Source organism: Trifolium pratense, linkage group LG6, assembly GCF_020283565.1.
Source record: "Trifolium pratense cultivar HEN17-A07 linkage group LG6, ARS_RC_1.1, whole genome shotgun sequence".
Classification (NCBI taxonomy): Eukaryota; Viridiplantae; Streptophyta; class Magnoliopsida; order Fabales; family Fabaceae; genus Trifolium; species Trifolium pratense.
In genome coordinates this window covers 17,583,586-17,609,511 of record NC_060064.1, presented here as the reverse complement: position 1 = coordinate 17,609,511, position 25,926 = coordinate 17,583,586, and the positions used below count along the sequence as shown (strand labels likewise).

General features: G+C 32.4%; 2 protein-coding genes across 2 annotated transcripts; one reads left to right on the top strand and one right to left on the bottom strand.

Annotated features, from left to right (window-relative positions):
• The first annotated feature begins 15,158 nt into the window (after positions 1-15,158).
• On the top strand, positions 15,159-19,064 carry LOC123888834 (probable polygalacturonase). Its single transcript, XM_045938022.1, has 6 exons — positions 15,159-15,349; positions 15,497-15,832; positions 16,592-16,712; positions 17,269-17,443; positions 17,541-17,611; positions 18,238-19,064. Exons 1-6 carry the CDS (start codon positions 15,320-15,322, stop codon positions 18,954-18,956), a joined length of 1,452 nt encoding a protein of 483 aa, XP_045793978.1. The 5' UTR covers positions 15,159-15,319; the 3' UTR covers positions 18,957-19,064.
• Positions 19,065-19,203: 139 nt separating this feature from the next.
• Positions 19,204-23,061, bottom strand: LOC123888835 (mitogen-activated protein kinase homolog MMK2-like). Its single transcript, XM_045938023.1, has 6 exons — positions 22,669-23,061; positions 20,859-20,988; positions 20,528-20,665; positions 20,083-20,415; positions 19,620-19,803; positions 19,204-19,507 (listed from the first exon to the last, which is right to left on the bottom strand). Exons 1-6 carry the CDS (start codon positions 22,824-22,826, stop codon positions 19,332-19,334), a joined length of 1,119 nt encoding a protein of 372 aa, XP_045793979.1. The 5' UTR covers positions 22,827-23,061; the 3' UTR covers positions 19,204-19,331.
• Between the last annotated feature and the right edge of the window lie 2,865 nt (positions 23,062-25,926).

The following is a 25,926-nucleotide window of genomic DNA, read 5'->3' as shown; positions in this document are numbered from 1 at the left end:
AAGAATTAAAGATTAAATACTAACATATGTTTATAAAAATGTCATTTGGAATATTATATGTAAAATTTTGTGAAAAAGTAGACACTATAAATTTGAAAACAGAAAATTTAGAGATTAAACTTTGGAAATTTAGAGATTTAATTAATTGAGTTTAGTAAACTTTGGAAATTAATATAATTTAGATGAACCAAAAATATATTTAACTAAAAAATTATAAACAATTACTAGGCATAAATTAATAAAGTATATTCGTGTTATGTTATTTAATTTATCGCCATCATCATTTTGTTAATTAGTTGAAAGAAACAAAATCTTGATTGGTCACAGGTTAAATGGCCACTAGCTAGGGATGAATTACTTTAATTTGATGAAGTACCAGACACAAAGCTAAGGTGTACTTTAATTTGATGAAGTACCAGACACAAAGCTAAGGTGTTGGTCGGTCATGTTTCCCAGTGACGGATAAAAAAATATAGACAAGTGAGGTCAAAGTTAATAATATGTTAAAAAAATATAAATGCATATAGGTGATAAAATGTTGATGATGTTGGAGTGAGGCATGTAACTTAACTCGTTAAGCTAGATGAACTAAGAGTTAAAAAGTTGAATGTTTAGGGTTGATCATGGCAAAGAGAAAAGTAACATAATAATTAACAATATATTTTAATTATACTCATATAATTAATTTATGTTATGTTAATCTATATATCTTGAGTTTTAATTAATTGAGTTTAGTAAACACTTTGATGTTGTTGCAAGGATTGTTCAATATATAATTTTGTCTATGGAACCCTTATTTTTTACTGGCATGGTGTCATTCATGACTAAAAATTAAGTTCATACTAACCAATTGTAAATACTACAATTAGAAATTCACACGGTCGACACATTGATGACTGTTGGATCAAGATAAGATGGTGTGGAAAATAAGCAAATATTGATCCAACAACTAAAGATGTGCAAATTGTGAGAATGCATGGAATTTGTAATTAGAAATTCACACCGCCGACACATTAATAGCTCTGTTTTTAAACAATTTCAATTCACCATTGGTTCCTTGTTAGCATTTTATAGTTAAAAATTTGGGTTAATTGTGCAAATCGTCCTTGTAATGTAGGCGAAGTTGGATTTTTGTCCCTAAACAAAAAATCCTCTCAATTTGCCTTTGTAACGTCAGATTCCTTTCATCTTTGTCCTTTATTACACATGTCATTCAAAAAAGATGATTTGGTTTAGTCAGCAAATTCTTGTCGCATCAGGTTTTTTGGATGACGTACATGTGTAAATAAAGGACTAAAATGAATGGAATATGATATTACAAGGGAAAATTGAGAATTTCCTTTTGTTTAGGGTTGGAAACTCAAATTCACCTGCATTACAAGTACACGATTTGGACATTTAAACCCTAAAATTTATGGTATTCCCTTATTAGGATATTTGTACCGTAGTTTAGTGTTTGATTACCTTGTTATGATATTTAATTTGTTATGACTTTTCGTGCAATTGATGATAAAGTCATGAAAATTCAGTTAACTGAATATGTTGGTAGGTACTTTTGAATCATATGATATGTGTTAGGACAGATGCTGCACACAGTACATTGTGTACTGCTGGTTGTTAGGACTGATAGTGTACATAGGGCCTTAGCCAAGAGTGTCTGTAAGTGCTTGTGTAACAAACTAGTACTTGTAAAGTCTATACAGTAGAAACTCTTTAAATTAATACTCGGTAAATTAATAAACTCTCTAAAATAATAAATTTGTCCGGTCCCGACTTGGGCCAATGTAAAAAATTGAAAAACTCGATAAAATAATAAGATAATAATTTTTTGGGAGATCCCTTTATAATTTTCGGTCCCAAGAAAATCATAAATTAATAATTCATAGAAATTGAAAAAAATATATATTACACTATTGAAATATGATTCAATATAGTTGTCTGTTTTCCAATGCATATGAACACAATAGTTACTAATTTACGTTGAGTCCCAAGGTTCGCTACAACGTAATTCTAAGAGGCATAAACTAATTTGCCTTTTTGTTTGGTATGTACAGTATAATTACTTAAAAACTCTTTAAATTAATAATTATTAATTTATCGATAAATTAATAACTCTCTAAATTAATAAATTTCTCCGGTACTGACATTATTAATTTAAAGAGTTTTTACTGTATAAGGCATTTGCCTATCATGAATAATATACGGATCACACCTTTTACCCAACAAGTGGTATCAGATTAGCCCGGTTCATGATCTGGGTCCTGATACAAAGAAAACCGCAGTTTTCAACAAAATTCTGTTACAACCGTTATTCCTGCGCAAACTTTCCTTCTTTCCGATCATCCTCTCCGATCAAAATGACGGATAATTCGAACTTTATGCAACCTCAGATCCCCAAGTTCGATGGTCATTACGATCACTGGGCTATGTTGATGGAAAACTTGCTTCGATCGAAGGAATTTTGGCCGTTAATTGAAGTTGGAGTCACTGTTGCTCCGGTGAACGCCACCGCCGAACAACAACATGCAGCAGCAGCTAGCAAGCTTCAAGATTTGAAGGTGAAAAACTATCTCTTCCAATCTATTGATAGAACAATTCTTGAAACGATTATTGAACGTGAAACCTCGAAAGATATTTGGGAAGCAATGCATAGAAGATATCAAGGATCCACAAAGGTGAAGAGAGCTCGATTGCAAGCTCTGAGGAGGGAATTTGAGATTCTTGAAATGAAGGAGGGTGAATCAGTTGCTGATTACTTTGCAAGAATCTTGGCGATTGCAAATCGCATGTCAACACAAGGTGAAAGATTAGAACAAGTATCTGTAGTTGAAAAGATTTTGAGATCTTTATCTCCAAAATTCAACTATGTAGTGTGCTCAATTGAGGAATCAAATGATGTAACGACTTTATCCATAGATGAACTACAGAGTAGCTTGACACTTCATGAACAGAGAATGAAAGGACAACAAGAAAGCACTGAAGAACAAGCTCTCAAGGTTTCAAATTCTGGAAGAGGAGCTGGTCATGGTAGAGGAAGACAAAGCAAAGAATTTGTTGAATGTTTCAAATGTCACAACCTAGGTCATTATCAAAGTGAGTGACCTGATTTGGAAGGTAATAGTCATTATGCAGAATTCAATGATAGTAAAGAAATGTTATTGATGGCTAAAACTAGTCAAGAAATCCAATGCAAAAATGAGATTTGGTTCTTAGATTCTGGACGTAGTAACCATATGATAGGACAAAAAGATTGGATGTTTGAATTTGATGAAAAATTTAGGGATTCAGTCAAACTGAGTGATGGTTCAAAAATGGTAGTCATGGGGAAAGGGAAGGTGAAATTGAACATCAATAACATTACTTATGTCATCAGTAATGTGTATTATGTGCCTGGTCTGAAAAAAAATCTTCTGAGCATTGGTCAGCTTCAACAAAAATCTATCACAATCATCTTCGAAAAAGATTTGTGCAAGGTCTTCCATGATGACAAAGGGTTGTTATTCACTACACAGATGTCAAATAATAGAATGTATGTGGTTTCTGCACTTGTGCTAATTCCTATGTGCCTGAAAACTGATAAGCAAGTAGACACACAATTATGGCATAACAGATATGGTCACTTGAGCTTTAAAGGTCTGAATACCTTGTCTCAGAAGAAATTGGTAAGAGGGCTACCTGAATTTGAAGAAATAGAAAAAAAAAACTGTATAGATTGCTTGGGTGACAAGCAACACAGAGATTCAATTGCAAATCAAGCAAATTGGAGGGCTAGTGAAAAACTTGAATTAATTCATTCTGACATTTGTGGACCCATAACTCCTCAATCAAATGGTGGAAACAGATACTTTATGACATTCACAGATGACTTTAGTAGAAAGACTTGGATTTATCCGTTGAAAGAAAAATCTAGTGCCTTTGATGTTTTTAAAAGTTTTAAAGCATCAGTTGAAAAGGAATCAAATTGTGCAATACAATGTCTGAGGACTGGTAAAGGAAGAGAATACACCTCCAATGCTTTCAACAACTTTTGCAGTGATGAAGGAATCAAAAGACAGTTAACTACTGCATATACTACTCAACAAAATGGAGTTTCTGAAAGGAAGAACAGAACTCTAATGAATATAGTTAGAAGTATGCTCAATGCAAGGAAGGTACCTAAGGAATTTTGGCCTGAAGCAGCAAAATGGGCCACCTATGTGATGAATAGAAGCCCAACCTTGAGTGTTAAAAACATTTTAAATTTTTTGGTTGTCTAGCTCATGTGCATGTACCTGACAGCCAAAGAAAGAAGCTTGACAACAAGAGCAGAAAATGTATTTTGCTTGGAGTTAGTGAAAAATCAAAAGCATACAAACTCTATGATCCCAATGAAAAGAAAGTAACCAGAAAGTAATCTTAACCAGAAAGTAGAGATGTAATCTTTGAAGAATCAAAGAGTTGGAATTGGGAGAACAAGCAATCTCAACCAGAAAGTATTGAGCCAATGGATGAATGGGCATGAGCACAATATGGAATTTGAAACTGATCAACATAATGAAAACTTGGAGGAGGTTGTGGTAGATGACACCTCAGATGATAGTGACAATCAATGTAGTCAGGTTCGAGATCCTACGTAGGATCGGTAGGCTGGTTAAGAATCGTAAGATTGGGATCGTAGCTCGATTCGTAAGATCCTACTAAGGGTAAAATTGTAACTTCACATATATACATATACACATAAACACACAAAAAATATAATACATAAACAAAATAAACATAATTAATTAATATTTCATAGAGATCATTCCAAATGTTCATAAGTTCATAACAGAGGGTTGGAAGAAGCATCAGCAGGGTTAAAAAAAAAACAAAATGAAAACCGAGGGGTTTCATGTAGGACAGAGGTTTGAGTGAAAGAGATGGTTGAAAGTGAGAGAGGAGTGAACCAAAGTGAGAAAGGAGTGAGAACAAACATACACTAACCGCCGGCGAGGTTCACAACGACGCCGTCTAGAGCTCAGGTAAAGAAAAACCTCTAGGATCGTAAGAACCTATGACCCGGTGCGAGAACCTGACTACAGACGGATAAAAAAAGGAACCTACATGGGTTCTAAGCTCGTTTGGCCTTCACGAGCTCGTAGGATCGTAAGAACCTAAGACCCGGTGCGAGAACCTGACTACATTGGTGACAATGCAGAAACAACAAGGATAAAGAAGCCTCCAGGTCATCTCAGTGACTATGTGACAAGTAGTGAAGCTGAAGAAGATAATGAACCGCATAGCAGTGGTGAGAATCCAACTACTCATGATGAGGCAGTAAAACTTGAAGTCTGGAAAGCAGCTATGAAGGATGAAATTGAATCCATTGAAAGAAACAACACTTGGAAACTAACATCACTACCTTCAGAATCCAATTCAATTGGTGTGAAAAGGATTCATAAGACAAAATTTAATGAAAAGGGAGAAATTGAGATGATGAGGCATTTTCTTGGAGTAGAAGTAATCCAAGGCACTAATGGAACCTTCATGAATCAACAAAAATGTGCAAATGAGATATTGGTCAAGATTGGAGTGGAAAATTGCAACAAAGTATGTAGTCCCACTGTACCTGGTTGCAAGTTAGTCAAGAATGAAAATGGAAGAACTATTGATGCATCATCTTACAAACGGATGGTAGGTTGCCTAATGTACTTGCTTGCTTCAAGACCTGACTTAGCTTACTCTGTGTTCTTGGTAGCTAGGGCCATGGATAGACTTACTGAGATACATGTTGCAGCAATCAAGAGAATTATGAGAGACTTGAAGGGAACTCTTAGCTATGAAATACTATACAAAGCTGATGATCACGAGAGTATGTGTCTCAAAGGGTGGAGTGACTGTGATTATGCAGGAGATCGAGATGATAGAAAAACCTCTTGTGCTTGTCAAGAAAATTGGTTGAGAAATGTATTGAATCATAGGAAGCTAATGCAAGAAAGGAGCACTGTGATTTACCTCCTTAAAGATCTCACTAAGGATGGCATAATTGAGCTAGTCTACTGCAAATCTGAGGATCAACTTGCAGAGAACATGAAATTAGAATCTTTTTGTAAACTCAGAAGTGAGTTAGGTATGGTTGATTTAGTGTGTTAAACTGAATAATGTCTGTTTTGTTGTAATATTCAGTTTAAGGGAGGGTATGTTAGGACAGATGCTGCACACAATGTTAGTACATTGTGTACTGCTGGTTGTTAGGACTGATAGTGTACATAGGGCCTTAGCCAAGAGTGTGTGTAAGTGCTTGTGTAACAAGCTAGTACTTGTAAAGTCTATATAAGGCATTTGCCTATCATGAATAATATACGGATCACACTTTTACCCAACAATATGCATATTGAGATAATGTTATATACTTTGGCTTAATTCAGCTTGAGCTAATGCACGTGCAACTCAGGAGGGCAAGGAGAAGAACTGATACACAAGACATAGAACTAGCATTGGATATGATGGTGGTGTTCTCGGATGACCATGATCGTAATGCTGATAGTGCTATTGTTGAAAGGCTTGCAATAAAGTTGGAGCTTCGCAGTTTTGAGGATCTTGAGGTAGAAACAGTGGCTGTTGGAAACCTTGTTAGAGAAAGAAAAGGACAACAAGCTGAGAGTACACAGAAAATAATTGGCCTTCTTAACAGATTCAAAAGGGTTGCAGGTATGGAAGAAACCGCTATCGTCCTTGATGGTGATCCTGCCATGCCTAATAAGATGCTTGGAAGAAGCACTTCTTTGGTCATCCCTCATGAGTTTCTATGTCCAATTACACTTGAAATCATGACTGATCCTGTTATTGTTGCAAGTGGACAGGTAATCACATAGTTCTTTCCAAGAATTTCAGTTCTTTCTATAAATGTGATGCTAACAAAACTTCATTTTCCTGTTTTTCTTGTCATTGTGTGTGTGTGTGTGTTTCCATGAAAGACATATGAAAGGGAAAGCATAGAGAAGTGGTTCAAATCCAATCATAAAACCTGTCCAAAGACAAGGCAACCTCTAGAACATCTTCAATTAGCACCAAACTGTGCCTTAAAAAACTTAATTGTTGAATGGTGTGAGAACAACAACTTCAAACTTCCAAAAATCTACACTTCATCATGTCAAGAAGGCTCTTCAACTGAAAACCAAGAAGAAATTCCATCTTTGGTTGAAAGCCTAGGGTCTATCAACTTAGAACATCAGAGAAAGGCAGTCGAAAGAATCCGCATGTTATCAAAAGAAAATCCAGAGAACAGAGTTTTAGTCGCCGAGCATGGAGGAATACCACCATTAGTACAACTACTATCCTATCCAGATTCAAAAATAAAAGAACATGCTGTTACCGCACTTTTGAATCTATCAATTGATGAAGATAACAAGAAACTTATATCACAAGAAGGTGCTATTCCAGCTATTATAGAAGTGTTGGAGAATGGAAGTATTGTAGCTAAAGAAAACTCAGCAGCAGCTTTATTTAGCTTATCAATGATTGATGAAAATAAAGAGATTGTAGGAATATCAAATGGGATTCAACCTTTGGTAAACTTGTTACAAAATGGAACAGTTAGAGGGAAAAAAGATGCTGCTACAGCACTTTTTAGCTTATCATTAAACAATGCAAATAAAGATAGAGCTATAAGAGCTGGAATTGTTACACCTTTACTTGAACTGTTACAGGACACAAACTTGGGAATGATTGATGAAGCACTCTCAATTTTGTTGTTACTTGTGTTGAATCCTGAAGGGAGACAAGAGATTGGACACTTATCTTTCATTGAAATTCTTGTTGGCTTTATTAGAGAAGGGACTCCTAAGAATAAGGAATGTGCAGCTTCTGTTCTTCTTGAGTTGTGTTCAAGTAATTCTTCTTTCACTTTGGCAGCACTTCAGTTTGGAGTTTATGACCATTTAATTCAGATGAAGCAAACTGGTACAAATAGAGCACAGAGGAAAGCAAATGCAATTTTAGATCTCATTAGCAAGAGTGAGCAAATTTAATTAATTATATATTAATTTGTTTCTTCTCTAATATAGGCACACTTCTATTTGTTCTGACAAAATTATCTAAACTAATTTTTTCACATGTTGTCATGCACAAAGTATATAGTTAAAAGTGTAATTAAATTTGTTATCTCATCCCTATTTATGATAAGTTACAATCAATGATTCTTTTCATAATTTGAAATCCTATAAAAGTATATGGAAGTTTGATTTCTGAAAAGAAAAAAAAAAGTAATTATTTAATTGGCAGTGGCACCAATGACCATTTTACAATGGCTCCTGACAGGATTTGAACTCGACACTTTGAAGTTACAAGACTAAATTTTTACCACTGACCTAACATCTCAAATGTTAACTTCTGAAAATTTATTTTGCAGTAAAGATAAAACTATATGATGTACTTAGCATCCTTTTTAAGCTATCAAGTTTCAGTATCACCAGTATCACATTATTATTAAAAAATGTTTTACCATGCAGTTATCACAAGGCAAAATATAATTGTGTAGACTCATGGTGCATTGTATATATAAAAGGAAACAAACCTCTAAAAAAAAAATTAAAAAGGTACTCATGTTGTGTGTCTATATATATATATTTCCCTAGGTTCCCCTCTTTCTCCCTGACTTGATGTTTTTCTGTCTTCTTTGGTGGATTCCAACTAAAAATTGGAAACTTTTTATCAAACTTCGGGGGTTTTACTAAACCGCCGCAAAAAACCGCCGTTAAATGGCGTATTTTTTGTAGTGCTAATTAATAATCTATGTCGTCGTCGTTGTTAAGTAGTGATTTATGCAATAAAAATTCATGTTTGAGTTGTTGATGTTGTTCATTTTGAGTAACTTGGAAAGTATGAGTTTTTATTGATAAATTCATAAATTTGAGGCTGTTTATTTTGAGTAAATGTATGAGTTTTTATTGATAATTTTGAAATCTTGAATTGCTTATAGAAACAAAACGAACCACTTCTATTTTCGAAGCTGAGATATATGAAGAATGATTTTTTGGTCTCGGTGAGAAAATCTCTCCTTTATCCGTCAACCAGGCTCTTGATGCCAGATGTTAGCACAACGAAATCACACAACACACAATGCTCAAGCGCAAGTTGAACTCAAAACACATACAAATACAATAGGTTCAGTGTGAGCCTATCACAGTTTTTGGAAATTGAATGACGAAGAAGATACGATAAACTATAGAGAGAATGAATTAGAGGGAAGAGAGAAATTTTATTCACAACACTTAATGAATAATTACAACACAGTTGAGTATTTATACATGGTTACTTCTCATACAAGTAAACCAGTCAGCGGCGGCCCAAGCCCATGTGCGACGTGGGCCGTGGCACAAGGTCTCTTAAAAATGAGGGCCACAAAAAAAAATATAGGGTAGTAGTATTAGTAAGTTAGGGGGTGTAAAAATTAATTATTTATGTTAGAACATCTTGTAAGGCCCAACCCGTTTTTCTAAGAAAAAAAAAACAGCAGTGAAGAGAAACGTGTAATGTACGATCAAAATCAAAACAAGAAACTAACTCCTCCTTCTATTCTCAAAAACTCCATTAATTCACCACCACCAGCGTCGACCTGCCACCATAACCAGCGACGTTAACCTACTCCTCCTTGACTCATTCAATTCTAAAAAACTCCAATAAAGTTGAAACAAAGGTGAAAACTAAATTTTACAAGTTAGAGTTTCTAAAATTTGAAATTAAAAATCACAATTTTACTATTTTAATTGTGTTTCCCAATTCAACTCACATAGTTTCTCAATTCCCATTATTCTTTTTCTCCCAAAATCAATTACATTTTTTTTTTTATAATGTCACTTTCATATTTCACATAGAGCCTCCAAAAACTCGGAGACACCACTGAAACCAGTTAAATCACAACAAAAGCTAACTAACTAATAACCACCTCTATTTATCAAAAAACAAAAACTAATAACCACCTCTAAAGTAGTTATTTTCGTTCTGACTATCAGTAACAGACATGAATTAACTAACATCACAACAGTTATGACTTATGACAGGAACAAAAAGTCAATTCATACCCCATAATCTAAAGGTAACAAAACAAACTCGTGATGGTTTTGAAGCGAGATTTGTGTTAATTTGTCATTGAATCAATCCACAAAGGCCCACTATTTGAAGTCATGACCAAACAATGGATATAGATGTTTTCTCTCCCCACCCCCATGAATCTTTTATCCCCCTAAATTTCCAATTTTGCCATTGAAAAAACTTCGGTTCGTAGAAACCGAAGTTTTTTTTTGCCTTGAAAAAAAAATTTGGTTTCTAAAAACCGAAATTTATTCTGAATTTGCACTAGAAAAAATTCGGTTTCTGCGAACCGAATTTTTCTACAAGGGCAAAATTGGAATCTTGGGGGTATAAAAGATTCATGGGAGGGGGGAAAGAGAAAACATCATGGATATAAGTGCTACCGTGACTCGTGAGTGGAACACAAAAATTTCAACTTATGCTCTAGAAGCCTATAATGCCAAAGAAGTGCCCTACTACCACTACCTTCTAAGAAAACAATTCAATTATACTATTTACTATATATGTATTTCCATGCTAATACATTATACTTTTATTGAGAGTTTAATGGATATGCAGTCTAAATTAATTTATTGACATCTAAAATGAATTATCTAAGGGTCCGTTTGGTGCACATGATAAGAAACATGATAAGATAATTGTATCATATCCTGTCTAATCCAATGTTTGGTGACACAACATGATACGATAAGTTAATCCTGAAGCTTATTCCTATCTTGTCTCTCTAGTTAAGATTCTTATCCTGAATTTGAGCTGGGTTACCAGCAGGATATGATAAGAAAAAAATTTGTTGATTTATTATATAAAATATATTTTAAAATAAAAAACTGAAAATTAATAAAATATAAATAATAAAATAATTTGATAGTAAATTAATAATAAAATAATTAGTTTTTAAATATATATGTGATCTTCTCACAAGGGTAATTTTATAATTTATATAATCTAAAAAAATCAAAATTCTACTAAAATTACAATATTTTAAAGTAAAATAATTATTAAAAAAATTGCAAAATAGGGATATTAATTTAAATTTTATAATAAATTAAATATAATTCTTTTGCAATGGTAGTTTTATTATTTACGGATGAGATATATCATATATTTATTTAGCTTATCTAACATGTATAATTGAGTTATTTATTTGATAATAATTTGTTTATTTTCTCATGATTTTTATTTAAAATTTTATAAAGTTATTTGATTACTTATTATTTATATTTTTATTTATAAAATTCAAAGTATTGCAATATAATTTTTAAAAAATAACAATTGTTTTACAAATATAATTTTGTCATTTAAATATAGTGTGTATCTTATCATATAGTTATGAGCAAGTATTTATTAAAAATATGATATAATAGTTATCATGTTTGTTATCTTGTGTGCACCAAACATATGATATGATAACTGTTGTGAATTCGATAATAAAAATCACACCAATACGAAACTTGATGTGTGGAGCAATTGAGTCAAGCAACCAATATCAAAGAGTAGATAGAGATGATGATAATAATAATCCAAAAGCAAGTAAACAAATAAAAGAGAGAAGAGACACAAATCTTTGTTTACCCCGTTCGGTTAAAATAACCTAGTCTGGGGGAGAGAGCAGCCCTCCGTTCCACTAGAATCAAATAAGTCGGTTACAAGCAATTCCCAAATTTGGGTTACAAGAATTAGCAAACCCTAACTCTACCCAAATCCCGAATTACTTCCTGTGATGAAGAAACTCAATTTGACCTAGTCTACCCAAGGTGAACCAAGCAAACAATAAATTTTTGCCCTAGAATTATACCAAAAGAAAACTCTTTTGTTCTCTCTCTAAAACCCTAGCCTTTGATGGTGGCAAATCCTTATTGTTCCTTTCACTCTCTTATTTTTCTATGAATAAAGTGATCCCTATTTATAGAAAAATATATGCCCAAAAAATAGTAACAAATCTGTTTTAAAATAAAACAAATACAAGTCAGAGTGTCCTCCAAGAAAAGCTATTTTTTCACAAAATCTGCAAAGATGCAAAATTCTGGTCACGTGTTGCGCCTCGCGCAGGAGGCAGAAACCAAAATCCTGAAAACAAAACAAGCTTGCACCTCGCGCAGCAGGCAGATTCACACCATATTCTTCCTGACTTATTGTAACTGAGATTTCAAGGCATATTTCAACAATAACTGAGGATAACTGTTATCCTGCTGATATTCTATCATTTCATTCTGTTGTATATCTTATCCTGTCATTATCTTATCCTACGCACCAAACTAACCCTAATTTTTCATATTATATCATGAATGTGAGACAATTTGATAGAATACAAAGTTTGCGCTTTTTTTTTCTCTTTTATTAATTCATTTAAAATAACAAGTAATTTGGTCAACAAAAAAAAAAGAAAGAAACAAAACAATCACTTATGCTATTGATAAGGTTTGTGAATATGTCTCGTTAGTATAATTATCTTGGTAGCTGCAAGACGCTATGACCATGAATAGGCATATTAAAAAGGGAGTTGCAGCCGCCCTCAACAATTTATGGAACTTTGGTACCCAAATGTTACACAGATGTAATTTGATATCAACTCATCTTATAAAATTAAATATATACTAAACGAACTAAGGGTCGGGCTAACTAGTGTCTAAAAATACTAGTAAATGAAGAAAAAAAAAGTAATTTTCACTTTAAAACAAATTTTATTTATGCCTTTAAAAAGAAAAATACACAAGTTACGAGACTTTTTACCATATTTAGTCCTTAAATAATGCCTCATGGGAAGTAGTCAGCAATTTCCTTATGTCTCTTCTGATTTTCTCGCGGCTCAACTCGATGCGTCATAAAAATAATTCAAAATTATTTTTTCAGTTAATTTTGATTCATTATAACTAACGAAATAATAAATTGTATATATAACAATATCAAGGACTAATAGGGGCCCCAAAAAAATTACGAGGCCTTTTGAATAATAATAAGAGAATAAATGATGTATTATTCTATTTTCAAGTCCTCCCTCAAGAATTTTTTCTAGTTCCGTCCCTTGCTAAGACGCCGATATGTAATGATCCCCGAGTTAAAACTCAAGACTCCACACTTCTTAAATTTTAAAATATATTAGTGTAATCATTAGACAACTAAAAAAAATGTGGGAATGATTCTAGTCACGATCACGAGTAGTGGAAAAGAGTGTGAATTGAATTGGGAATGAGAGCAGTACAAAGATTTCTCCACCCGTGAGGAGGTGGGCCGGCAAAAAGGTAGTGGGACTGTGTTGGGAGCACTCACGAGACCTAATACTGAACGGTGAGATGAGAACTCCCATGAATGAAACCTTTGGTGACCTGTAGGTCCCAATACATTTTACAACTATGGTAAAATTTATGGTGTATATGAATAAATTTATTTTTTTTTCCCTTCAAAGTAGTTTAGTGGTTAGAAATTTAAAGTGAATAAATAGGATAACCGTGATTCGAACTCTGGCTTACTGCATATATAATGTAATGTCTCTGCCAACAAATCAAAGATTCTTAGTTCGAACTCCGGTCTTGCATATAAAATATAATATCTTTATAAATTAAGTTATGCTTATAGAAACAAAATATATTTATATATTTTTTATTCTTAGCTTTTGATTGGTAAATACCCCCTAAAATTTTAAAATTCGTCAAATATTCCATGAAATTTGGAAATAGGCAAATACCCCCTGAAATTTTAAAAAGTAAATCAAATTGCCCCCTGACACTACCAGCCAGAGTCCATGCCAGGGGACAATTTGATTGACTTTTTAAAATTTCAGGGAGTATTTGTCTATTTCCAAATTTCAGGGGGGTATTTGACGAATTTTAAAATTTCAGGGGTATTTAACTGTTTACTCATAAAAAAGGATTGAAGTTTTGTACCAAATAAAAAGGAGGGATACTGTGAGGAGTTAGGATTTTCACCATTATTATAATTTTGAAGAGTTATGAAGTGTGTAAAAAATAATTGCACCACCAAATGTCATATTATTATGTTTATATTTCAAAACTTTGGTAATAGAAGAAATTGAGCACGTAAAAAATGGAGAGGATCTTGACTCTGTTATGAGTAGAGAAAATGAATAAATAATACTTTATTTTCATTCGATTATCAAAAGTAAAAGATAAAAACTTATACTCACCTATTTAAAATGAATGTCATTTAAATTTTTTTAGTTTTTATATACATATAAAAAATAATAAATTTCAATAATATATTTCCAAATTTTATCTTCTAAATTATGCTTAAAATAACTGTGATATATGTTTATGTTTCCTCAATTTTGATTATGAAAAACTCAATCCTACTTTCAAGTTTCAATTATTAACCCAACAATTAGTTCTCACTTCATATAGGATTTTTCTATCGTGTGCAATATAATGGGAAGATGATTTTTTGTGTTTTTTGGGTAGAGGGGAAAATGAAATTCTAGGCACCCAAATGTGGAAGCAAGGATGGTGAAACTAGGCACCCAAATGTGAATATTTAAAGTCAACATGCCAAATTTTATTATATTTATCGTATAAACTATAAAGTAGTTTATAGGACCACAAATTTGATGGTTGATTGAGTAGGATTTGGGACTAGGAATGTTTGTTAAAGATTCCAACTTCGAAATTAGACACTTCTAAGCTTAGTGAATTGAATATTGGCCAATTCTTTAATATATGAGATAAAATACTCCATCAATTATTAAAAAAGAAAAACAAAGATCTCAACATGGAAATGGACGGTTTATAATTTTAAGAGTTTATATAAGTGGGTAGTCCATTAAGTTTAAATTAAACTCTGATATATCTTAAAATTTGGACTTATACTTATAAGTCTAAAACCTAATTCATATTAATAAATTATCTTTAGAAGTCGAAGATTAAGTTGAGTTGAATCTCAAGACTCGACAGAGTTTAAAATTTTTTTGAGGTTGAGAGAACAACAATAGAGAGATTACAAATCATCCACTAACAAAGTTTTTACGCCAACAATAGGAGTTGAATGTATATCTTCATGAAATATGAGTCAAATCCTTACCAACTAAACCAACCAGCCATCGGTAGTTCGGTACAAACATACTTTCTTAATATATAAGAGATGTTGTGCACATTTACTTTTAAAAATGACAAAAAGCTCGTGAAGTTTATCCTTTTCAACTTTTAGGAACCAATGGACCTATCACCCTCCTTAACTAGAACTTGAGCTATAAATACTTGACATAGCTTCACTCTCCAAATATACCAAAACAAATTCAAATCCCAAAGTTAATTTTCTTAGAATGAAGCTCTTGTGGAAAACTCACATAAGGGTACAATTGAGACTATTTATCCTTACCCTCTATTATTCTCATATTCTGTTCTTATAATAGTGCACATGCTTAGACAAATTCTGCTACATTTTTTCTACTTACATAATTTATTTAACAATTTTTTTCATGACTATGTTGATTTTACAGGTAATTAAAATAATTTTTGTTCTCTTTCTTGTGACACTTGTATGTCCAGAAAGAGCTGAAAGTAGAAAAGCCAAAATTGTGACAACTTCATTTGAGTACAATGGTATAAACTGCAGAGCACACAGTGCTTCATTGACAGATTTTGGTGGTGTTGGAGATGGAAACACATCTAACACAAAGGCTTTTCAATCTGCAATTAGTCATCTAAGTCAGTATGGTTCTGATGGTGGTTCTCAGCTCTATGTTCCTGCAGGAAAATGGCTTACTGGTAGTTTCAGTCTTATAAGTCATTTTACTCTCTATTTGGACAAAGATGCTGTTCTTCTTGCTTCTCAGGTATCTAATTAATTTCTACTCTTTTTTGGTGACTAATTCACCAAAATGTTCTAGATCTGATAATTTAGAGTTCGGCTGAACTGATCGATGATTGTTACGACTAAAGTTTGTATTTAGATTCCTCAACACAATTTATAGTTAAGTGGAACTTATTAGCAATCACTTAAGTTGAACCACTTGTTTCATTAAAATCATGTTTACATTGTACAAAATCAATTATGTTATCCCAAACACACAATATCAAACATATCAATATATTCTTTAATAATTAATGAAAGCAATATGCCGCGTGAGTTTAGCTCAGTTGGTAGATACATTGCATTATATATATGAAGGTGACCAAAATTTAAACATCGGTCATCCCACTTATGAAATTTCTAGTTAGTAGACTACTTGACAAAAAATAATAATTAATGAAAGCAATATTTAAGCTCTTAAACCTTTGATTCCCAAAAAACAACTTTTCGTGACACACTTTAGTTTTATTATTCCTACATTCACACACCAACTCTATCATGCCATAGTGTGGTCCATCACATTTTTGTCTGTTTCTATCTTTACTATTCTGAGTGTGCCACTTTTTGGCACTTTCATGTGTGCTACTGCTGAGTGCTGACTTTTACGTTTAGTTCTACGAAGAGAAAGTGTAAGGAAAGAAAATTACGAAAACCGATGAATGAACTTTGATACTAACTTTTTGTTTATTATTATTATTATTATTATTATTATTATTATTGTATTAATAAAATGATGATTTAGGATATAACTGAGTGGCCTGTGATTGCACCCTTACCATCATACGGTAGAGGAAGAGATGCACCAGCAGGAAGATTCACAAGCCTCATATTTGGAACTAACCTCACGGATGTTATTATCACAGGTATGGGGAAAAAACATACAAAAAAGTTACTCAAAGAACTACTTGAGTGATTTGTAAGAAAATCACAAATACAAGTACCATGTATCATGTATTCAAAAGTTTTAGTGTCATTAGCTCTGTGGCGACAAAAATTGACTTTGGATGTTGTATTTGGTTAAAAATAGCTACTATGAACCAATATTTAAAAATCGTTTGAATTGATCTCCGAAAGTAGAAGTTCACAGTCGTCCTTGCTATTGGACAAAAACAAGATAAAACACATATGTGTGTCTTAAAACTCAACTCATTCATTTAATCATTTGCTCATTGTTTATGAAAACTGTCATCGATTAGATCATCGTCATCGCCTAGGTCATAAAGATGGAAAGAACTGTGAGCTTCTACTTGTTAAGGACAACGAAAGATGAAAAGATCTTTCGTTTTCGACAATTTTTCGGAACAAGTCCATAGTAGACAGTGGACCACCTTCATAATAAGTAATCTACAATAGAAATTGTGTATATAGATTTAGATAAATCTTGATATCAATAATCAACTGTGATCCTTTTGTTAACAGGGGAAAATGGCACCATAGATGGTCAAGGTACATTTTGGTGGCAACAGTTTCACAGAAAAAAGTTGAAGTACACTCGACCATACCTGATTGAACTTATGTTCTCGGACAGCATTCAAATCTCAAATCTAACTCTCCTCAATTCTCCATCATGGAATGTTCATCCTGTTTACAGCAGGTAACTATGATATGTTCTTAAATTCACATTTCATCTCTTAGTTCCTCTTGTACTTTCAAAGGCTATATAATAACAAAAATTTCAACACTATATACAGCAACATTATTGTGCAAGGCATCACTATTATTGCTCCTGTCACATCTCCTAACACTGATGGTATCAATCCAGGTCAGTACTTGACTTATTTGAGCATTAAGAGGATGTTCAGATTAACATATTTGAATTTATTTACAAATATCAACACTTGTGAGATTGTTTAGGAGAGCTTATAAAAACAACTTGTAACATGTCTATAAGCTATCTTAACTTATTTACATAAGCTCTCTAGGATATTTTATGAAAATAGTTTATAGTTCATGGTTGGATAAGTTACTTAATTAAGCACTTATAGCATAAACACTTTATCTTTTGTTATAGAAATAGCTTACACAATACATAAACATAGATATGATAAACGTTTATGATATAGCGTTTAATTAAAAAAAAATTGTCAAGTGGCCTAGTGACTAGAAATTTCACCCTTGAGGTGAATAAGTGGAGTGTCCGGGGTTCGAACTCCACCTCCTGCATATATAAAGTGATGTTCCTACTAATTGAACTAAGCTCAGGGGAATATATATAATGCGATGTTCCTACCAAGTACCAACTGAGCTAAGCTCAAAGATACCGTAAATTGTTTATTCCACTAGGGTCTAAATGAAAGTTAACATTAGCAAGCATTTGATACAATGCAACCAAAAAACCATTGATTGGACTGATAAACATTATGCTCATTTCTTTTGTGTTCATGTTAGATTCTTGCACAAATGTAAAAATTGAAGACTGTTACATAGTTTCTGGAGATGACTGTGTTGCTGTGAAGAGTGGATGGGATGAGTATGGCATAAAATTTGGATGGCCCACAAAACAACTAGTAATCAGAAGACTAACATGCATTTCACCATTCAGTGCAACCATAGCCTTAGGAAGTGAGATGTCAGGAGGGATACAAGATGTTAGAGCTGAAGACATCACAGCCATCCAAACAGAATCAGGTGTCAGAATCAAAACAGCTGTTGGTAGAGGAGGGTATGTGAAGGACATATATGTGAAAAGATTTACCATGCATACTATGAAATGGGCATTTAAGATGACAGGTGATTATAATTCACATGCTGATACTCACTTTGATCCTAATGCTTTGCCTGAGATTGCAAATATCAACTATAGAGATGTTGTGGCTGAGAATGTTACCATAGCAGCAAAGTTTGAAGGAATTTCCAATGATCCTTTTAAGGGAATTTGTATTGCTAATGTAACACTAGGGATGGCAGTCAAGGCCAAGAAAAGGCCATGGACATGTACTGATATTGAAGGGATGACTAGCGGAGTGACGCCTCCGCCTTGTGATCTGTTGCCTGATCAAGGTCCTGAGAAAATCGGAGCATGTGATTTTCCGGAAGAGAGTTTACCTATTGATAAGTTGGAGCTCAAGAAGTGTGCTTACAGCATGAAATATGTTGAGATGTATTAGTCTATGTAGGTTACTTTTTAGTAATGATCTTTCTCATAATCATTTGTGAAAGTTGATAAGTGAATGGTGTTTCAAATTATAGTTTAATTAAACAGTTTTATTTCTTTCTCTACTAGTCTATGGAACTTGATGGCTTGATGATGATGTAAGATTCAAAGCTAAATATTTATCAACTTTTTCAAGTCTTGTGATTATCTTATACAAATTCATTCTAATTGAGCAATAAAATAAAAGTGAGATGAGAATGTCAATATAAATATAGTGCTCAATATATTCAATGATGTTTCATATTTTAGTGGAGACTAATTTGCCAGTAGTATTGTAAATCAATCCTGAAGTATTTAACTATACAGATAGAATGTAAAATACAAAATCTCAATAAATAGGTGGACCAGGATTGAACTTAACAGTTTCTCTCCAAATTAGATCCTTGATATCTTGTTCAGTGAAAGATGGTTTCTCAAAATCAAAATTGAAAGGTATAGAGCAAACAGGTTCCTCATTAATATCATGGAGAGGTGCCAAGTATTGGTGGCGTAGAGCCTCATCAACTATATAGCAGCGGTCAGAAAACAATAGAAACTTAGAAGGGTAATTATTTTAAAATAAAATTACAATGATTGCGAAGAAAAATAAAAGATAAGATAAAACATGTCAGTTTACCTGTAATGCGCCTAGTCGGATCAAAAACAAGCATCTTCTCTAACAAATCAACTGCACCAGAAGACATGTTGGGAAACCTAGCAGCAAATTGTTGCCTTGGATATTGAGGAAGCTGTTTTAGATATCTACGAGCATTATCACTTCGTAGAAATCCAAGGCTGGTGTCATCAGGTGAACCTATGAGCTTTTTAAATCAAAGAAAACTTGTCAAACTAAAATCAATGGATCCAACATTCTGATCTATAAAGGAAAGATAAAAATGGGCAAAAGCAGGGTTGCAATTTGCAAGTAAGTAGAAAAATATTTCATTCAACATCTCACACTTGAGGGCTCAGTGGTAATATCTTAGCCTTGCAACCTCAAGGTACCGAGTCTTCGGAACAGTTGTAAAAGGGCCAATAGTTCCACTTTAATTACTCAAAAATGGTTTTAAAAAAAATCATTTAACATCTCTAGCTAATACCTCGGTGATCAATCTGAGCTGATGAACATAATCTTTTCCCGGAAATAGGGGTTGTCTTGTCATGATTTCTCCAAGGATGCAACCAACAGACCATATATCAATGGCGGCAGTATATTCTGAACAATTGAGAAGCAATTCTGGAGCTCGGTACCATCGAGTAACCACATACTCAGTCATGAAATCGGTTTCGGACGTGGTTCTAGCTAGACCAAAGTCTCCAATCTTAAGATCACAGTTGGAATTGAGTAGCAAGTTGCTAGGCTTTAGATCACGGTGCAGAACATTTACTGAGTGTACATATTTCAGTCCTCGTAACAACTGATATAGAAAATACTGGAAAAACATGTCTTATCAGTCGCTGTACGACAGTTTAAGCACAAATTAAATATCAATTGCTATATAAATCAATGCATGTTGAGTACTGAGAAATAGTTCCAGTGCTAACCCGACAATGATCATCAGTCAATGGTTGATTGGAACGAATTATTTGATGCAGATCAGTATCCATTAACTCATAAACAATGTACACATCATTGAAATTTTCCATCTGTGGTGGTCGTATAATGTCCTTAAGGGCTATCACCTGCATTGGAGAAGTAACTGGTAAGTAAAAAATCCTTGTTTGAAATTGAATTCTAATAAATATTGTATAATTGAAATGCAATTACGGAATTTTCATGAATCAAGAACTGACGAGTATGTGTTCTAGGAAATCAGCAAATGATGGAAACAAGGTTTAAATGTGATGATATAAGTAAAAGGTTTTTCAAAATTACATTTTCATGATCCATGTGCCGGAGAAGTTTAATTTCTCGTAAGGTCCTTTTGGCATCGATTCTGTTGTCAAATGCATTGCCAACCTTCTTAATTGCAACTTCTTCCCGTGTCTCCGCATTTACAGCAGCACTGAAGGAAAATGAGAAAATAATGTTGTCAATAACATTGTTGATAACAGAATCTAAATCCACTTGAATGAGAAAAAACAAGCTATCGTTGAACACACCAAATTTTAAAACGTCATCCACCAGATACATATTATCTTCAGTTTAACAAGTCCTTCCTTAGGATTGTGTTCTTTATAGTGTCAAATTGTAAATCACCAGAAACAATGATCCTTTCTCATTTTAAATTCAACTTTAAACTATAGGATCGATCTTTTTGTTCTCTCTAAAACGGTCACTTGCAATCACCATGTTCAGATTTGGAAAAATTTTATAACTACCTTAACAAAAGTTGCTTAAGTAGGGAAAAAAAACGGAATTTACAAGTATGCTAAAAGAATAAAAAGAAATCACATTTGATGGTTATCATTTGAACAATGAAGATAACAAGATAAATTCTTGCAGGTCAGTAAATAAGACAGTGAACAGCTTGAGCGAACTTACGCCCCCAAAAGGAAAATGGAAACTTCGGGTTATGGCAGTTGGCTAGCTCAAGGCAAATTGTAAATTAAACTCTATTACAAACTTTAAACTAGATAATCTGACTGACACACAAAACTACACACGTAAAACTAGATAAAACGGAATAAATACCATAAGTCCAAATCTACTAGATTATCTTTCAGTTAACCTATTCCAATTAAACTCAGTTGATAATAAAAAAGAATAAATGTTTAAACTTAAGAATCACAATTAGCTCAGCATGTACATTTAGCTTAATAATACCATCAATCTCATTTCAAAAGGTACTGAAGAAAAATTACAAATTCTGAAATGCCGTCTACAACATTACAAGAAGATCAATATAACAACTTCTAACCTCATTATGAGTCCCTATTTGGATAAACAGCTTAATTAAGCATTTATAGGATAAGCGAGTATCATATATGTTATTTATAAGATATTTCTATTACAAAATATGATATATTTGTCAAATCATATAAGTTATCATGGAGAGCTTATGGAAATATGCTGAAAACAATTTGCTGACATGTCATAAGCGGTTTTCATAAGCTCTCTCCTAAACAGTCTTGCAAGTGTCCTTATACTGGTAGCTAAACTAAAATAAGTCCAAAAACACTAATGAGTTATGAATACAGTTTATACTTTATAGGTTCTATGAAAATAGTTTGAGTTTATTTTGTCTTTTGTGATAGAAATAGCTTACGCAAAAGTGCTTATATAATACTCCCTCCTCCCTCCGGTCACTTTTAAAGGAGAGAATTTATTTTTTAGACTTATTGAATAATTGAAGTATCTGGCCTATAAAGAGTATCTGGTTATAGACCAGATACATCAGTTATTCAATGAATCTAAAAATGAATGGTGTCTTATAAAAGGGACCAAAGAGAGTAAAAGTTTATGCTATAAGCTCAATTCAGTCATTCACAAAATATTATATCCAAATTAATCCCTAACATTTCTATACAAAGAAAAATTAGGCCTCTAATATGATGAGTCAAAATTAACATAGGAATTGATTTGTCCCTTATATGAAAATGTCAAGAACTAATTATTCTTTTTAGTATGCTATAACCCCTTAATTAAGTTGTTTTCACAAACATGGCCTAAATAACTAAAAAAGGAAACAAATCAAGCAAACAAAAGAAAAAGAAAAAAAACCTCATAATTTGTTTTTCCTTACCAGACAATACCATAAGCTCCTCTTCCAACAGGACGAATAGGAGGGACATACTTGCTGGAGACTTGAAAGATGTTACCATAGATATTGTACTGAACATATCGTCCACCATGAGTAAGAACTCCCTTGATGTTGTTGTGATCAGATGAAGCAAGAGACATGTCTTTCTTTGAATGAAAATTGAAAATCCAAAAATGGTTTGTGAAGTTACTTACGTGTGATTAGGAGTAGTAAAAGTGTTTTAACATTTGGCTTGGGTCAAGGATTGTACGCGGTGAAGGAGAGAGAAAGGTCAAGGTGTGTGTTTGTTTGTTTGTGTTATAAGTCAGCATGCTTATGATGTGAACATTGAAATTAGAAGAAAAGCTTGTGTGAACCCAAGAAGATGTGCCACTTTTTTGACCCTTGCTTTTAACCTCTTGTTTTCTTATCAAGACGGGAATAATATGCTATTTCTGAATTTTGACTGAGGTTTTGGAAATCTCTCAACATTTCTATGATTTTTATTTTTTTTTCTTAAATATGAAAACGGTACTGCAATTACGCCTTGTTTTGATTTTAGTGCATGCAAAAAAAAATTTTACACAAAATTATATAACACTATAAAAATCATTTGTTAAATAAGTTTTTAGTCTCTATAAATATCTTGAATTTTGTTTTTAATCTCTATCAAAATTTTAGGCAATTTTTGGTCCTCAGATATTTTCTATCACAACTTTTGATCCTACTCTTAATCAAACTATTGTGTACTTTCACATTTTTAAATGGTATTTTATATTCATATTTATAATATTATCACAACATTTTCCATATATTTATAAATTTTTAATATAAAATGAATTTTTATGCGCAAAAAACTAAAAATTCATATTTAATTCATCTCTTGTTAAAAAAAATTAAACTTTGGTAACAGAGATTTCTATAATGTATTAAACATGAACACAAAAAAAAATTAAATAATATGCACGAGTTGACTGAAAAGTATGAACCAAAAATCATGACAAAAAATACTTTAGAGACCAAAAGTTGCTGAATATTTTTATAGAGACTAAAAATAATATTTGTGATATTTAAAGGGAGAAAACATATTTAACCCTATTTTTATTAGTGAATACTAATCCGTACATGGCACTGGTAAATTAATATATTAGTGAAGAGGAAAAGCTGGAAAAAAAATAAGGGGGGAGGGAAATCGATATAAACATGTTTAGGGATTATGTTTTTAAAAAAAAAAAACTGGTTATTTTTGTTACATTTCTTTTATAGTAATTTTTACTTTTTTGTGGTTTGTAATTGTAACACAAAATCATATTAAATTTAACTTATAAATTAATACTTTTTAATGGACAGATATTAATTAAGAATATACTAGACAATTAATACTTACCAATTAACATAACAACTTAACAAGATTCCAAAAAAAATTGTATAAAATAAGGGCTTAAATATAGTTTCGATCTCTCTATTTTATAAAATGTGCAATTTAAATCCCTCTATTGTTTTGTGCAATTTTGGTCCCCCTATTTTGAAAATGAACAAATTGGATCCCCCCCCCCCCTTTTTTTTTTGCGCAATTTTGGTCTCCTATATTAAAAATTGCAAACATTTGGTACACCCCTTTCATTTATTCTTCAATTTTTATGGCATGACACATTCTTTAAATGAAATGGTACGTGATATATGCTTATGAGGTTGCCATATCATATTTAATTTAATTATTTATTATTTAAATCATATTTTATTATTTCTTAAATTAAAAACATAAACTAAGAAATTAAAATTATTTTAAGAGTGTGTGTTCTTTCTCTTCATTGTAAAATAGGAGGAACAAAATTTCGTAAAACAAAATAGGGGGACCAAAACTACGTTTAACCTAAAAAATAATTGCAAACTTCTTGAGAGTAATTTAACAAGACCTTTGGTCTATGTATGCTTGAAAGGAGTAAAATGATCACATAATCATACATGATACGTGTTTTCATGATAAAGAAAACTTAGAACACTCGACAAATAAAATTTTATGCATGATGCAAACCACATCTCTAATATATTGAGTCACCATTCATATTTAAAATTTTATTTATTACTTTGTACATATTTATAATTGCAAAAGCACCTAATGTAGTTTACTTTAGGTAATCAAGATATTTTATCCCTTACAAAAATCAAGGAACAAAGTAATACTTGGGGTGGGTGTTCAAAAATTTAGTTCACTGGACCAAATTGTAATTCGAACTGCATTGAACCATATTTTAAACTGGACCATTTGATATGGTTTCAAACTGAACCACTTTTAAAAACCAATTATAGTTCAGTTTAAAACTTCTAGTTCAAATTTATGATCCACTTTTTAAATTCTTTAACAAAAATAAACTTTCTACAAGTTTTTAATCAAAATCATTTTTTCAATTAATTTAAAATAGAATATAAAAAAACAGTTTAACATACATACAAAAATATAAAATAATAACAAATGAAACTATTTGGTCTAGCGGCATATAGTTGTTATTCCAAACTAAAGTGCATGGGTTCAACTCACATCTTTAACAATTTTTATTTAAAATAGATAAATTTATCATTAATAAAAATAATAAATTAAGCTAATTATATTAATTAAAAATATTAAAATGCCTCCGGCCAGAGCTCCGCCCAATGGCCACCGGAGCGCCGCCGTGGACCGCCGGACCACCACAACATGTTACCGGAAAAGCTACCGATCACCACCATCCACCACCACCGGCAGCCACCCTGCTACCACTTCTTAATATAATTATTAATAATTTAATTAATGTTAATGTATTTAAATAAAATTAAAATATCTTGAAATTAAGAAAAATCCTTTGCTAATAAAAATCAGTTCTTCTTTACCAAAAAAAACTGATTTATAAAAACCAATTTTTTCAAAAATAAACCAGTTTTAATAAAAAAATTGGTTTAAAACCAGTTATCTGAAACTAAACCGGTTTAAAATATCAACCAATTCTAAACTGTTATAAGGTTAAGTGAGCGTTTGGGAACGCGTTTGGTCATTTATTCACATTCCAATGGCAATTTAACATAGAATTGCATAAGCTACAGCTACAATTTGTAGCTTCAAAAAAGCATGCATTCGCCCCCTCCGATGGTGAATTCCAAGCACGCCAATAATTTTCATTAATTTCGTTTTCCCATTAATTTTCATTTCACGTCCTAGACTCCTCCTAGTCATTACTTACTCATGTAATCTAGAGTCATGTTGTTACTATGCACATTGAAATACAT

Excerpts from the sequence above, each read along its gene's own strand:
- LOC123888834 (XM_045938022.1), top strand. The coding sequence starts at position 15,320 with ATGAAGCTCTTGTGGAAAACTCACATAAGG. Across the intron at positions 15,350-15,496 it reads TGTGGAAAACTCACATAAGG|GTAATTAAAATAATTTTTGT; the intron begins GTACAATTGAGA and ends TTGATTTTACAG. Across the intron at positions 17,444-17,540 it reads GTTCATCCTGTTTACAGCAG|CAACATTATTGTGCAAGGCA; the intron begins GTAACTATGATA and ends CACTATATACAG.
- LOC123888835 (XM_045938023.1), bottom strand. The coding sequence starts at position 22,826 with ATGTCTCTTGCTTCATCTGATCACAACAACATCAAGGGAGTTCTTACT. Across the intron at positions 20,989-22,668 it reads GGAGCTTATGGTATTGTCTG|TGCTGCTGTAAATGCGGAGA; the intron begins GTAAGGAAAAAC and ends ATTTTCCTTCAG. Across the intron at positions 20,666-20,858 it reads GGCACATGGATCATGAAAAT|GTGATAGCCCTTAAGGACAT; the intron begins GTAATTTTGAAA and ends TCTCCAATGCAG.